At 39.2% G+C, this 16,764-nt stretch overlaps 1 protein-coding gene across 5 annotated transcripts in view; it reads left to right on the top strand.

The window, feature by feature from the left end:
- Positions 1-1,575: 1,575 nt before the first annotated feature.
- The window catches only part of TRAF3 (TNF receptor associated factor 3), a 39,441-nt gene continuing 24,252 nt past the window's right edge, over positions 1,576-16,764 (top strand). For 2 of the 5 annotated variants that reach the window (XM_065403712.1, XM_065403714.1), the window contains exons 1-5: positions 1,591-1,829; positions 4,276-4,327; positions 8,858-8,962; positions 9,798-9,965; positions 14,863-14,943. In XM_065403712.1, the coding sequence (XP_065259784.1) occupies positions 1,591-1,829; positions 4,276-4,327; positions 8,858-8,962; positions 9,798-9,965; positions 14,863-14,943 (645 nt within the window). Of the gene's footprint in view, positions 1,830-4,275; positions 4,328-8,857; positions 8,963-9,797; positions 9,966-14,862; positions 14,944-16,764 lie in introns of all 5 variants that reach the window. The other 3 variants (XM_065403715.1, XM_065403713.1, XM_065403711.1) reach the window with 2 other exon arrangements.

Genomic DNA, 16,764 nt, shown 5'->3' with positions numbered 1-16,764 from the left:
CTTTCAAACCTGCCTCCAACTGCCAGCCAGAGCACACGGTCCCTCAAACAACCAAACAAACAAACACAAGCTCAGCACACAGCAAGTAACCCCCAAACACAAACAAACACACACTACAGACAGTCACTTACCCCACAGATGCTGTATTAGCTCCTCCTTCACCTGGAGAACTCCCTTGCGAAACTCCCTGTTAGCAGCCCCTGGTCGCAAAGCTGAAAGATTTGGTAGAAAGATTCCATGTTGATAACCATGTATACATCGGTTTCAGAGTAGCAGCCGTGTTAGTCTGTATCCGCAAAAATAACAGGAGTACTTGTGGCACCTTAGAGACTAACAAGTCTCTAAGGTGCCACAAGTACTCCTGTTATTTTTCATGTATACATCATTCCTGTAAATAAGCAGGTACTCTCTAACGCCCAGTTTATGCTATTTCCTGTATTTGCCTAGGTCCTCCATTAACATCTCTTGATTTTTGGTGCACAAGATAGGTTGGGAAACTATATTTAAAGCATTTTTAAATTGAACAAATGTATTCTCCCTTCAGTTGTTCTGCCAATTCTTCGTACACTGACCTTAAAGTATCACAATCTCTGCCATAATAGATACAGTAATTCAGTCTTCAGCTGTGTTAGTTCTTTCCTGAACAGGCCAATTGTGCTGCGTTCCGCTGCATTATCAGAGCAGTCATGTTATGTGGACCTGTTTCCTCTGGGGAGTGGACTTGTACCACCTGATCTCTTTCCCTTGGAAGCCGTGCTCCCAGCGCTGTAAATTAATCCCCTCGTGGAGGTGGAGTACCTGCAGCGCTGGAAGAGCTCTCTCCCAGCACTGATGCACGACCACATTCACACTTCAAAGCGCTGCCGCGGGAGCGCTCCCGTGGCAGCACTTTGAGGTTTTGAGTGTAGCCACGGCCTAAAATGCAACAGAAAAGCCAGAACAGTGGAGGAGTCCACTCCATGTCCCCTGTGTTGTGTGATACAGAGCTCTGCTGTGATCTGGTGCTGCTCATCAGAGAGGAGTAATGTTGATGGGCCAAGGGTGTGGCCAAGTGGTTCTATGCACATTGTGGACCCACTGTTCCCAAACTCCTACACTGAGGGCAGAGGCAGACTGCATCTGCTGCTTCTTGCCGCAGCCAGTAGTGGTGCTTGTGGCCTAGCAGTGCAGGTACTGGGGACATTTCTGGCCGAATGAAAGGAGGAATGTGTGTCTTTCACTACTCCCTCTGCACAAATCCCAGCGTGTTTTCCACAGGTAATTAAGGTTTTGCTCGCAGGACTAGTATTTGGCTCTTGGCCTTTTAGAGCCCTTGAAAAAGGAACAATACTTTTACAAATTTACCACATTTTAATATTTTATGCAAATATGCTAACTTTGCCTATCTATGTTCCTATGTGCACCTGCATTTTTATATTTGTGTATGTAAATGTGTATAGAGAAACTTATCACTTTTTTACAGCTATTACAAATGTTTGTAGAAAGATGAAAGTATGTGTATGCCTATATGCACTGATGAGTTATTGTTAGAGCTGTAGAGCGCTATGCCTTATGCTTTTTTTTTCTTTCACAGAAATTACCTATTACAATATGGACACCAGTAAAAAGACAGAACCCCCTGTGTCTGTAGAAATGGTACAACAAAGGGCGAACCCTGATCATACTCCAGGATCAATTTATGTTCCAGAACAAGGCGGTTATAAAGAGAAATTTGTAAACACAGTGGAAGACAAATATAAATGTGAAAAGTGTCATCTCATATTGTGCAATCCTAAACAGACGGAATGTGGCCACAGATTCTGTGAAACCTGCATTAATGCATTGTTAAGGTACGTGTTTCTTACTGTGTTAAAAATGTTAATATGATTGAAAATTCAGGTTAAACAAATGTCTTATTTTTCCATCTTGTCTTGCATGTAAATTTTTTTTTTTAGCAATTTAAATATTATAGGGCCTGAGATAGAGTGCAAAATAACAAATTAATTTTTTATTAGTTTATTTTTTCATAAGAATGCTGAGTTATGCAACTATTCATGGTAACATGAGAATAAAAATGCAGCTGTTATTTTTAAAGGTAAAAAAAAAATAATCTAGCTTTTTAGTAATACCTGACAATTTAAATATGTTTCATTTGCATCTCATCTCTGATACGTTGCTGCTGATGGTATTCGGTACACGTTAGTTCGAGTTTTGAAATAACAATAAATGCATAGCACTTAGCATGTTCAAAATATTGCACAAACTTTAATCCGAGCAGCATACCTGTGGGGTAGATGTTTAGTAATATCCTCTTTTTATTGATGGGAAACTTGCAGCAGAGGAAAGAAGTGAGTTGCCCCAGGCCACCCCCTTCACCAGGAATGGAGCGGAAATAGAATTTGGGAATTTTTTTCCCTCTACTTATTCCCCATAACTATTCTGGCTCGGTGTATGCAACAGACTATATTTCATTGTGGAAATAGAGCATTGTTTCAGAGGTTGAGTGTGCAGGGCTAGTGGAGTTAGATACATTTAAGTAACAAATCCTTTTCTCTCTCCTATTCAATGCATCGAATTTATAATAGGAAAAAGAGTCGTTCTGATACGTATATTATTTTCTGATAAATTGCTGTTTGTGCTAAGAAATCTAGTAATTTTTCTGAATATACATTTTTAGGAAGCAGTTGTCTGTGGTTAATAACAGATATTAGTTACAAATATTTCACATCCACTGTCAACATACAGTTAAGTACACACTGATTATATGCTAGTGAGCTGTGCACTCTCAGGGTCATCTGAGGCGAAACTTCAGTGAAGCTATCTGCTCAGTATGCAGCAGTAGTTTAAAAGAGCAAATAGGATGCTTGAGTGCATTCAATAAAAGCTGGAAAATGATGACCTTGTATCACACAGTATATACCCTCATGTGGAATACCGTCTCCAATTTTGTTCACCTCTCCTTAAGAAAAATATTGGCGATATTGAAGCTGTGAGGCAATGAAGATACTCAGAAGCATGTTGAGATTTACATACCATGTGCAATTACAAGGAGTAGGATTAGTTAATTGGGACGGGGTAGGATTTGATTGGAATATTCAACCTGAATGACAGCAACAGTTGATCAGTCATTCCTTTAGTGACCCATAATATTATTAACAGCAATAACTTATTTATACTGTACAAGTCACTTTATAAAAATAGAATAATTTACCTGTTCTACAAGAGATTACAATCCAAACACAAATAAAGGCAACTGTACAAATAAGGGATGGAATAGGGATTAATAATCAAGGGAAGATTACTGGGAGAAGTGTGTGTGTGTGCGGGGGGAGGGGCATGAGGTAAATTTAGGTTTCCTTTAAATAATATTTCATGGCCTATATAATCATGCTGTAGAATTTACTGACATAGGAGATTGAGTCAAATTATGCCTGGCTTTTTAAAAAGAGCTAGGTATGTAATAGACACTAATAATCGTTTTGTCTATGCATGCTGAAATACTGAGAGGTAACCAGAGCTGCTGGATCAGGCGTGCTGTAAAACAGGGCTTTGGAGCGGAGCCCGGAGCTGGAGCCCGGAGCAGCTCTGGAGCAGTGGAGCTGCAGGTTTTTGCCTGGAGTGGGAGCGGAGCCGGAGCACAGCCCCAAAGCCCTGCTGTAGAAGTTAGGAATAGATGTTATTTTTTCCATGTAAAGCATTGAACAATTGGCTGGAAGCATTATGGCTGTTGTTGTTTTCTTTTTTCCTTCCTTTGGAATGCCAGGTACAGTCCCCCAGGCTGAATGGACTAATGGTTTCATCCATTGTGGCTGTTCATATTGTTACCATAATTTATGGTGTGTAAAGGCATCTAAATTGATCTTTGTATCTTATGAAGAAATAAGTAGATGTTTAAAATGACTATATTCAGGACCATCACAACAAGAAAGAAGAAAAATCCTGGCAAAGGAAGTCTGTACTTCATTTTATGCTGCTATTAAATACGTTTTTTTTTAATAGTTAAAAAAGAGTTTTCCATTGTAAGTGGAAGTTGAATTCAACTATTTACTCAGTTTTCAAATTCTCTTGAAGGATTACTTTATATTTTGTTTTCTTTAATGTTAGCAGTATTTGTTCCATTTGATTCTATACTAACTTTCATTGAGCTATACTTTCTTAATCATTAATATTTTTAAATACTTTGAGCAATTATAATTAAACAAGACGCCTTTGATTTACTTGCACCAATCTAAAATCTGATAAATACAGAAAATTCAAAGTGGGATAGAAAATAATTTGTCTATTTTTTCTCTCCAGTTCTTCTAATCCAAAATGTACAGCGTGTCAAGAGAACATAGTTAAAGATAAGGTATTGTTGTTAAAATAGTTTCTTATTCCTAATATTCAATTGCTATGATTTATTTAAAATGTGTTTTTCTACTTTGCAGAAATCTTTTTTTTTTTTTTTTTTAAAGCGTTATAATGCTCTTTCTTGGGAAAAAATTTTATTGTACAACTTGAGCCTAGTATGTCTTACAGCATGCCAAAGTAGTAACCATACAGGATTGGAAGCCTTTACGCTGGTTGATCCTGGAGCCTCTGCCATTCGATCACGATCTCCAGGCAGCTAAAAGTCGCCTCCGATTCTGACCGAATGGCCCCGAGTTCCTCCGAGCTCACCCGAGTGCCACTCCAGGTGAATCAGTCCAGGAGCTGATCTTGGTCTGGCGCAGCGGGGCTCAGGCAGGCTGCCTACCTGCCGTGGCCCCACGCCGCTCCCAGAAGTGACTGGCTGCTGGCACGTCTCTGCGGCCCCTGGAGGGGAGGGGGGCAGCGGGTCTCCATGTGCTGCCCGTGCTCGCAAGCACTGCCCCTGCAGCTCCCATTGGCTGGGAACCGAGCTGCAGGGATGGGGCTGGGGGCGGGGACAGCTCACAGAGCCGCCTCCCCCGCACCCCGCCCTGGGGCTGCAGAGATGTGCCAGCAGCCAGCTGCTTCTGAAAGCAGCATGGGGCCAAAGCAGGCAGGAAGCCTGCCTGAGCCCCGCTGCACCACCTACCAGGAGTTGTCTGTGGTAAGCATCTCCTGGCCAGAGCCTGCACCTCGCACCCACGCCCCTGCCCCAGCCCAGAGCCCCCTCCTGTATCCAAACTCCCTCCCACACCCCTCATCCCCTCCTGCACACCAACACTCTGCCACAGCTCTGAGTTCCCTCTTGCACCCAAACTCCCTCCCAGAGCCCACACCCCTCACCCCCTCTTGCACTCCAATCCCCTGCAACAGCCCGGAACCTCCTTCTGCACTAAACTCCCTCCCAGAGCCTGCACCCCTCACCCTCTCCTGCACCCCAACACTCTGCCCTAGCCTGGTGTCCCCTCCTGCACCCAAACTCCCTCCCAGAGCTTGCACCCCTCACTCCTGCATCCCAACCCCCTGCCGCCCAGGCTCAACCAATGCATACCCCACAATTGAGAATGTTACACTGATTTATGACAATCCCTGAAGGATTTTGGATCTGTAAACCACAAATGACACAAATAAAAAGTAAAACTCATGAAATGTCCAGTGGATTCTATGAGATTAGGTGCAGTGTGACCATATGACCCCTGCACCCAAACTTCCTCCCAGAACGTACACCCCTCATTCCTGCACTCCAACCCCCTGCCCCAGGCTCAGCCCAGAGCCCCCTCCCACACTCCGAACCCCTAGGCCCTAGCCCAGAGCCTACACCCCCTCCCGCACCCCTGCCCCAGCCTGGTGAAAGTGAGTGAGGGTGGGGGATAGCGAGTGACAGAGGGAGCGGGGAATGGAGCGAATGGGATGGCGCCTTGGGGAAAGGGGCGGGGTAGATCCTGGATTGATCTTAAATTCAAAAAGTGATCTTGTGCGTAAAAAGGTTGGAGACCACTGCTTTACGTGCACAGTTAAGAAGGTTATTTCATTGACATCCTTTTTTCCATTTTTTCACCCACACTTTAAACAGGGTATTGACTACGTAATGTTTCATCAGTGTAAAAGAAAGTTCTTTTTGAATAGTAATTACCATTTATTCAGTTCTGACACCTTGATTATCAAAGCTTTGAGATGAGTTCTATACTGATGTAGGTACTCCCTTTCTCTCGAGAGAGATGTTGTATATAACAATCTCTCCGTAGCCTTTTCACAAAATTGTTCTCTTCCAGGATGCAGAGAGCTCTGCAGAGTGCTGTGTTGTAGACAGTGTAGCTAGCTATACAGGGTTCCTATCACTGCGACCCCTTAGTAGAAACACATCTGTTGCACTTAGGTTTAGGTCTTCCGCAGTGGCTTTCCTCCCATTTAATGACATCTATATCCAATTTCCTGTATCTATAAGTTAAATCAGATTTTTATTTTTTATTTTAAAAATAGCTTTTGTGCTAGACTCTGTTCATCTTGTTACCTCATCCCTACAGTCATTTTGTTTTGTGTACCATAGAGATTATGAGGTGTCTGGGGCAGGGATTGTCATCTGTTGTTACTTCTCCGAACAGTGCCAAGCACAATGGGGCCCTGATGTGGTTGCCATGCTGGGGTTCCTAGTTGCTGCTATCAAGCAGATAATTTTTAATAATAATAAAAATGTCCAGCCAGGTCATCACCTTAATGTAACATTTCCCCCTTACCTCTCCCACCTAAAAAACCCCAAACAGACAGACACCTGGCTATATATGCTGGGAAACCTCCCATCCCTTCAACTTTTCCTACCAGCACAGGGGGAGGAAACTAAGGAGAACGTGGATTATTGAACACATACCAGACTTACTGTGCAAGTCATGACTATTTTCTGTAAAACTGAAATTCCACACTAACTTCTGCTTTCACAAAATGGAACGGCCCAAAGGTTTTACAGAACTGTCGAAACACCTTGTAAAATTATTCAAAAATCTCTTTCCATTATCTTTATTATGATATGCAAAACTGCAGCCTCTTTAAATTGTTTATGAATTATTTTGGAAAAAAATTACAAAAATCCATGTTACGTAGATTTGTGTGAGGAAAAAGTGCCAGCTCATTAAACTTAACCTGGTGTCCGAAAAGCATACAAAAATCTTTCTGCTTCATCTAACTATCGCAGTGAAGATTCTGTGATCAGAATTTTGCTTTAATTTTATTACTGTTGCAGTAGGCAAAATAATTCTCATGCAACTACAGTAGAACCTCAAAGTTACGAACACCTCGGGAATGGAGGTTGTTCATAACCCTTAAATGTTCAGAACTCTGAACAAAACGTTATGGTTGCTCTTTCAAAAGTTTACAACTGAACATTGACTTAATGCAACTTTGAAACTTTACTATGCAGAAGAAAAATGCAGCTTTCCCTTTATATTTTTAGTAGTTTACGTTTAACAGAGCACTGTACTGTATTTTCTTTTTTTCTGGTCTTCTCTCTGCTGCTGCTTGATTGCATACTTCCAGTTCCAAATGAGGGGTGTGATTGACTGGTCAGTTCATAATTCTGGTAACTCTGAAGTTCTACTACTGTATGTTATCTCTGCAGTACTGACAGCATTATAAGCTTGCTTTCCCAGTAAAGTAGCCAGAGGTGTTGGCAAACTGCAGCTGACTAAAAGATTGTACTCTTTCCTATTGGACTCAGAACTAACCATAATTATCCATGTGTTCATGATCTCCAGACCTGCTTTATTGCAGCTTGTATCTAGGAATGAAGCCACACCCAGTTTTCTTTTCTTTTTTAAAAATAGTATCCATAGCATACAGTGTAGCAACCTCTCGTATTAATTCAGATTGCTGGGAGCACGTTACTCTGCTGCTTTCTTTCTGCCTTGTCTTCCAAGTGAATACAGAGTTCACTTCACTGTCTCTGTATTGATGTTCCAAGCCCTTGATGGAATTGTTCCTGATAGCTGAGATGTCACCTCTCCCTCCACGACCCCAAACAACAGCTATGGTCCACTGGGAATATGAAACTGTTGCCCAATAAGTAGAGGCTTGCAAGATACTGACCTTTCACAGGAGCCAGCCTAAGCTGTGGAACTCATACCTGTAAAAGATAGGAAAGACCACTGACCTCGCTGGGTTAAGAACTAAATGCAAAAGTCATCTCTTTAACAAAGCCCATGTACTCGTATGTTCTATATATGGACACACTAATGAAGCTATATCTTCAATAGAATAGGAAGGAAGAAAAAAAGAATAGGAAGGAAGGAAAAGAATAGTGTTTATTTGGATACTATGGTTTAGGGACATATAAATATCTAAATAGATAAGTACCTGTCTGATTATTGCTGTTCTCTCTCTTCAGTTTTCTACAACTCAGTTCAATCCTTTGTGGTCTTTCTAACTGGGAACTATTTACTCGCTGTCTTGGTATATCTATTTTTATTGCTGGGCATGCTGTGCTCTGATGTATGCTTTGTTACTACATATAGGATGCTCTCTTTTATTCTGTGTTAATCACTCTGTTCTTTCCTCATTTGGGAAAATTTATGTTTTACCCCTAGTCTTTCCCCCAGCCGCGAGTGACTTCTGTAGGTGAGAGAGACAAGCTTTCGAGCTTACACAGAGCTCTTGTCTCTCTCACCAACAGAAATTAGTCCAATGTGAGAAACAATCAGAAAAATATTTAAAATTCAAAAAGTGGAAGTGTGGGAAGGCTTTCAGTCCTCTTCATATACCAGAAAGAATAATAATAAAAAAAGAGGCAGGCCCTATTTGTTTTTTCTTTGTTAGGCTGCCTCTCAGTCTGTGAATTGTGTGGATTTTTTTCTGGTTTCCAGTGTCAGTCAGCTCCCTGCACTCAAAGCCTGAATGAACTAATATTGCTATTGTGGGATTGTTTTAAAAAGTATTTTTACTTTATTTGAAGTTATGTTCAACTGTTTTTAAATCTCTAAAACAAAGTGGCTTCAAATTTCAGGTATTTAAGGATAACTGCTGTAGGAGAGAGCTTCTTGCCCTTCAGATATATTGCAGAAATGAAAACAAAGGCTGCAATGAACTATTAACACTGGCACAATTACTGGTAAGTACTGTGATGCCATCACAAGCTTTCTTTCAAATTAAAGAATGGGAAAATCTACAGAATTCAATTTTAATCCACCAACTTCCTGATTAATCAGTGATGTGAGCTAATCTGACTGTTTATAGAAGTGATCAGAATAGTTTTTTTGAAACTCTACTTTTAATTGATCCATAAAGAATCTTAGTCATAGGCCAAAATTTTCGGTTTGGGATGCCTAAAAATCCTTCAGTAGGAGTCCTGTGTTCTTAGTGTCTATGAAAATCAGGCTACTTATTTAGGTGCCTAAACTTTAGACTCTCCATTTGGAAAAGTTTTTGGCTATAATGTTCAGACTTTAAGAACAAATCTTAGATGCTCATTTGGAAAACCTGTAACATGCAGTTGCTTTGCAGATCTGGAAGGCTGATATGTAAGTGGTTTTTCACTGCGCTATTTTTTTTGCTATTTCACATACTTTCTTTTTTAGTTTGAATTCCTTTTTGATATTTCGTTGTTACCAGTTTTGGGCCTCTAATATAAAGGTATTTCCACTTACACTTGAAATTGTGACGCCTCTGGTACTTCTGAATATCTAAGATAATCTGAAATTTTGGCTCTTCAAGACATAATATAGCAGTCATCTGAGGGTCAGATTCTAACTTCAGAAATATGTATCTCAGTAAATCCATTACTGTGTAGTCATGCACAACAGCGTTAGCAGATGTTCTGAGGTACAACATGGTGCACATCTAAGATTAGACTCTGGTCCTGAGTTTATTTTGGGAGAGTTATCTTTCATGGGTATGATAAGAAGAAACATGTAAAATGTCATTAACTTGATTGTTTTATCTTACAGATGCATTTGAGAAATGACTGTCAGTTCGAAGAACTTTCATGCCACCGTGCTGATTGCAGAGAGAAAATATTGCGGAAGGACTTGCCAGACCATGTAGAAAAGACCTGTAAATATCGGGAAACTACATGTAAATACTGTAAAAGCCAAGTCCCAATGATTACATTACAGGTGCAGTGTTTTCTTCCATCACTAAAATCAGATCTTACATGTAATGTAGAATGACCAATTTTCACATGCTTCTTTTTCAGCAACCATCCGAGGTATTGGGCTTTCAGTCTTAAATAAGGCAAAATTTCTTCAGCACTTTTGAATTCAAAAGGAAAATATTCTAACTGTCAAGATATACTTGCTGTCGAGGAAGTTGTCACAACCCAAGTATAAATTAAATTGAACAGGAAACATTTGAACGCCAGAAATAGAAAGAACCAGGTTTTTGTTGTTGTTGTTGTTGTTGTTTTTTAAAGTACATTTTTCACATGATGCAGGGAACAACTGCAATACTAAAGTAATTTTTTGGCATACATTTTTCTATTCCATCCTATTTAAATTGGTATATTGTGCAAATCTACCATCCTAACAATATACCATCAAGCAGGAGTATGTGTTTCAGAGGAATAGCACATTATCATTTTTCCTTTGTTTGGGTGCTGTCTCATCCAAAACAGCTTTACGTCACCTTTGCAGTTGTAGCAGGGAATTAGATACTCTTGTATAAGCTGGCAAGGAAGAAAATGAACATGACATCAAATTCAATAATACTTACTGTCTCTGCATATCATGTACCATATGCGATCATATTTAGAAAGCATTATTATTATTTTTGGCCCAAGAGTAGGGTGTCTGGTAAGCAGTGTGTTATAAGTGGGATAGAACTATAGGATAGAGATTGGGGCTACCATTCTGGTCATGCGTGGTAGAATTTGTGGAGGTTCTGTGACTTGGCTTTGTATGTTATCACACACTGCATCTTATGATATTGAGCCCACTCTGATATATATTCACTGTATTTATTTTTTATATATTTGTGCAATGTTTCCATGTCTACAACTCCCTGGACCTCTTAGAGAATGGCTAGAACTTTCCACTCTCTAGTAATTATGTTTTTAGCTATTACTGTTAGATGAGGACAAAGCTCACAAGGGTGTATTTTTGAAAATACAAAGCAAATATATGTGGGTTAACAGGAGGCATTGGTGATTTATTTAATGTGATTTGTATAGAGGCATATTAGCCTCTAACCCTGTAGGCATTACTATACAGAGGCAAATATATAAATAAAATATGGGAGAAAGGCAGATGTTATATACGGGCTACACAATAGAGAGATTCTGATGCCTTTCTCCCATGTTAGTCCAGATTTAGTAAGTGATATTGAACCAGTGGATGACTTTCTAAAATACTCCTTTTATTCAGATACGCTGATTCGATTTCAGAGTAGCAGCCGTGTTAGTCTGTATCCGCAAAAAGAACAGGAGTACTTGTGGCACCTTAGAGACTAACAAATTTATTTGAACATAAGCTTTTGTGGGCTACAGCCCACTTCATCGGATGCATAGAATGGAACACACACAAAGAAGATATCTCAATTGATTGGCCTCTTACAGTTGGTATGGATACTTCCACCTTTTCATGTTCTCTGTATGTATAAATATCTTCTTTCCGTGTGTTCCATTCTATGCATCCGATGAAGTGGGCTGTAGCCCACGAAAGCTTATGCTCAAATAAATTTGTTAGTCTCTTAGGTGCCACAAGTACTCCTGTTCTTTTTACTGATTCGATTGTTTTTTAAAAAAAGTTAACAAAGATAAGGTAACTTAAGTACATCATTGTAACTAGGGAGAGAGAAGTTACAACAATGCTACAGTTTTGGTTATACTTATTTTTATATAGCTGATCATTCCTTCTGTTCACTCAGCTCTCAAAACTGTCTGTTAAAGGAGAACTTGAAAGTCTGCTATCTGTAGGTTGGAGTTGTTGGGGATATAGTCGAATTGAGATGTCTAAAGCCATTCTGCACTTAATTTTTAGGGGTTAAATATTGTGTCTGTAGAGTAAATCTTAGTGATTCTTTAAATATGTTCATATTGAACGCAGCCTGGGTTCCTGAATATCTCTTTTTTTTTTTATTCAGGGAGCAGAAAAATTAAAAGGTCTAGTCTTATGACAGTGAGATTTGAATAACAGAAGCAGAAGTTTCTCAGCTTCTCTTGCTGCATTTCCTGAAACAACTTAGTTATGCATTTTTGTCTATAATTATGTTATTAGACTTCAATCTTTCAAGAGTTGTATTTTTATATTTTAATTCCTATCTTTAACAAGACCAACAGTTATTTTTGATTTACATATACTGTTTTCTGTAGTTCCGGGGGGGGGGAAGGAAAAAAAATTTAGCAAGTATTTTCCCCAAAACTTGATAAAATGAGAGCATTCTAAAAAGTGTAACTTCATCAGAGACCATAGTATTTTTTCAGGGTCCACAAAGGGAATGCACTTCATACTAAATTGAGTTGTATACTAAGATGTCTAATTTTACATGTAGTAAAAATCTGAGGGATTAGCCAGTCCTTTTCGTATTTTGCTTCTTTATAAACTTCTTAACAAGAGCAAGTTGGTAAGTACAGTCCTTCCTATACCTGTACCAGCTGCTACTGACCTGGACATTGGGGTATCCCCAAGAAGTGTCTTGTCCCCTTGAGAGCCTATGGTCACTAAGGATTAGTTTCCAATTTGTCTGATCACAGATGGTAGGAGCAGATTGCACAGATAGGAAAAACCTTCTCTTGCTTTTCATCCAACATTTTATTTTAACAATCTATAGATCTCAAATTAAACTTTTAAGAGCTTATCCTGCAGAATTGAAAGGATCTGTAAGGTTAAAGAAAAGTGACAAGAGTGTTCGGATGTAGCAAGTGGTGTTATAGATGGCAAGCAAATGCTCTGTGACTAGTGGAGGGGAATGCAAAAACTTCTCAGTTCTGTTGAAAATTGTGATTAAAATGAAGCACTGAAGCATAAAAAAGGGGAGAGCAGGAACCTTTGTAGAGTTAGACCAATGCCTGCTTGTTGTAGGAGTTCAGCAAATCAAAAGTGTTAGGTGTTCCTATATTCAAAATATTAATGAAACTAATAGTTTGCTACGTAGGACCAGCTTCCAGTTGTGGTGGTTTTGGTGTTTTCAGGAGCGCAACAATAGCCACAGCGTTAAAATCCTGGAGGAGCAGAGATCAGCCACTGATCAAGCAGTAAATACCTTTGTGCCGACATTGTTTTAAAAGCCTGGAAGAATGTAGTCTGTGAGATTATACAAATGCTGATAAATTTGGGTTTATTTTGGAACATTACCTGACTATACTTGAGTACCAAGACTTAGTCTGGTTGTAACCAGACCACTCAGTTAGATGAAAGAGAGATTTGCTTTGTGCAATCCATCTGCTCACCCTGAGCTTAAGTTCATCTCTGTTGGCCTGTGCAGACCATCAGGTTTATAAGCACATTAATGAGTCAGGCAGGCATTTCAGGGACTTGAACAGAAAATGAAAAGCAGTACAAACATTTTTTCGAGACTGTACAAAGAAAAAACCAAAGGTATGCAAATGGAAACAAAAATAATTTTTCTTGTTTCATGTACGGTTCTCGTCTTCATAGAATCTGCCTGCCCTGCAGCGTAGGAAATCCCCTTTGCGGCTGACAGACTATTTAGATAGTCATATGGACTTGTGCTTTTTTAAATTTTAATTGCAAGTATTTGTCTAGTCTGTACTGCAATGCTTTATCTCCCTAGGTGAATTCATTTCTAAACACAATTTTATTTCATTTTATTTGAAGCAAACAAAAAGCTTTTGGTGCAGTACAACATGTTCTACAGTCCACTGTGTCTTTCTGGCAGACAAAATTGCTCATTCTTCAAAGCAAAAATAGAAGTGAAAATTGTATTTTATTATTAAAGAATCAAAGTATTATACAGAAAAAGAGAATTTGTAAAATTGCTATAAAATGGGTTTGCATGCTGCCTTTGCTATTCTGAAAACCTTGTTATCCTAGCCTAATTTAAGTCAAGATTATGTGCAACCTGCATCTCACATCATATGGAAGAGTTGAGAGCAGCCTCCCTGGAGAGTGGGTGCCCAGGGGCGAGGAATGAGTTCTGCTGATCAAAATAGAAGTAGTAGTATTCTACTCCTGGAATAGGGACTAAAATCAAATGTGTGTTGAAGTCATTGGAAAGACTCCCATTGATTTCAGGGAGCATGGATTTGGGCCATGAACCAATAGCGGATTACTCACCACCTGAAGCAAGATTGGAACCTGAGAGAATTGTCAGTGATTTACATGGTGCCCTCTACTGTGGGCTAAGAGTAAACTTTCAGTCTATCCCTTAGTCTTCTAGACCTGTCTGACATAGTGAGAAATGGATGTAAAGTAGGAGATGAACACACAAAATGCACTGTGGTTTGATCAAAAGAAGCTTTAAATAAGCTTCAGTATTTTGATGTATAGTGCAAGAATTCTGTATCAAATGGTAAAGAGACTCAAAATTAAAGGATGGTCAAAAGAGTGAATACGAGTAGATGGATTTACAGGGTTCTCTGCCATTCAGAAGCATAAATATCTGAAGAGCTTTCCAATGCACTGTATGGTGGTATTGGAAGGAATATCATGTTGGCAATTATCCTCTCTTCCAATAATGCGCACTCACCTACATGGTTCATGGGATAGAGAACTTTGATTTTATTGAGGTTTCATTGATAAAGGATGATGGAAACTGCTCTTCTTTCCACAGGAAAATATGATAAATCCCTTATTTTTCTGAATCAAAAACAGTTGAGAAATTCATATCAACTGAAAGTGTAACATCTGTGTTTGTTCCTTCCAAACATTGTACAAATACAATGTTGCAATGTTAACAGTACTGCACACTGTATAGCACCATGTAAATATATATATTTAATTATAGCATGGTAAGTTACTACTTTTTTCAGGCAAGTCCTGTTATAAAATGGTTTGTAATTTTAAATATAGATAAAGTATAAATTGTAATTGGCTTTTTTTTTCTTTTTTCTTTTAGAAACATGAAGATACAGACTGCCCTTCTGTCGCGGTTTCATGTCCTCATAAATGCAGTGTTACATCACTCTTGAGGAGTGAGGTAAGAAGTCATGCCCAGAGTTGTGCTGAAATATTAAATAAATCCCTATTCAACAGTGTTCAGCTTAGAACTTTGTTATTAGTAAGATCTCGCAAGAATTTTGCCAGAAGCCATTTCCTTATTACCATGTGAGATCTAAAGAAAAGGCTTATCTACCACTACAGTTAAGTGTGATAATTTTTTAATAATTTTTTTGTGATTTCTTAGGAAATTATCTTTCAGAAATTACTTTCTTAATTTTCTGTATTTATTACACATGGCGTGTCAAAAAAGATTAGCTTTTATCTTTCTTGCTTTCTCTCTTAATGAAAACTGAGTTAGAAGCACTTATCGAGGCCAGTAGAGCAGAACCTTTGGATAGTGTTAGGCAGCGTGTATTCTTCAAGTCTCAATATTCAAATAGAATGAGAAACCTAAAATATAGTAGCATATACTGACATTAGAGCTGTCTCATATGGCATACAAGCCAGAGGTACATCCTGACCTTAAATGCTGTTTTGATTTTTGTCTCCTCATCTCAGAAAAGATTATAGCAGATACTGAACAGCTGTTGTGTGGAGTTGGTCCATGCGAGAGATTAAAAATATTGTTCGGACTGTTAAATTTGCAAAGGAGGAGAATGAAGGGCCTGACACTTAGATATCATGCTGGTATAGATGCTTTAGGCTAGGTCTACACTACAGCGGGGGGTCGACTTAAGATACGCAACTTCAGCTATGTGTATCTTAGCACATAGCAACTTCAGCTATGTGAATAGCGTAGCTGAAGTTGCGTATTTTAGGTCGACTTACCTGGCTGTGAGGAAGGCGGCAAGTCGACCGCGGCTGCGCCGCCGTCGACTCCGCTGCCACCTCTTGCCGCGGTGGATTTCCGGAGTCGACGGCAGAGCGATCAGGGATCGATTTTATCGCGTCTTCACTAGACGCGATAAGTCGATCCCCAATAGACCGATTGCTACCCGCCGATGCGGCGGGTAGTGAAGACGTGCCCATAGAAATATTTCAGTTAAACCGATTTAGCTGATGCTTAATCAGCTAAATGCTTACTCAATACAAGGATAAGAGGGCACTTTTGATGAAATTAATAGGCACCAAGTTTAAATTGTCTAAAAGGAAACACTGTGAAACTCACTGCCACAGGATAAATGTTAAGTAAATAGTTTAATCTTATTCAAGAAAGGATTTAATATTTAGTGTCTGTACTTCACACGATTGGGATAAAACTTATCCATAACTGAGATAAAGAAGAAATTTCCTTTTGATGTTTGCTAGTTGCATCATGGGAGGTTGGAACCTTCCCATGAAGCCTCCAGTACTGGTCACGATTAGAGAATGGATACTGGTATAGATGGACCATTGGTCTGTTCCAGTATGGCATTTCTTGTGATCAGGTGCAACAGGCTACTGAAGCTTCTAACATATGTAGAAAATTCAGTTAATATTTTGAGCCGATAAATTTCATTTGTATCTTGTGGTGTCTGAATGTATTCCTTTGTTTGATCCGTTAGTAGTATCTGTAAAGGCTGATGTGCATATTTTTCTAAAAATAAATCCTTTTGTATGATCTAGAATGGAGAGCACATATTTGTCTCCAGCACTCCTTAAAATATTCATTTTTTTAAACTCATTTTTTGAGGTATCCTTTTTCACTGATACTCCATTAGATTTTTTGGGGTTATGTTTTCCTGATATAGGAATACATCATTTTAGCGTTACAATAAGTGAATAATCATATTTAGTGCCCAAAGTGTGCTAGGCACTTTCTAATTGTCTCTGCCCCAAGGAATGTGCAATCTAAAATGTATAGTAGGCCTTGTGCATA

The sequence above is a fragment of the Emys orbicularis genome, chromosome 4 (assembly GCF_028017835.1).
Source record: "Emys orbicularis isolate rEmyOrb1 chromosome 4, rEmyOrb1.hap1, whole genome shotgun sequence".
NCBI classification, from domain to species: Eukaryota; Metazoa; Chordata; order Testudines; family Emydidae; genus Emys; species Emys orbicularis.
The sequence above is the reverse complement of the archived record's forward strand: the minus strand, read 5'-3'. Positions and strand labels throughout refer to the sequence as shown.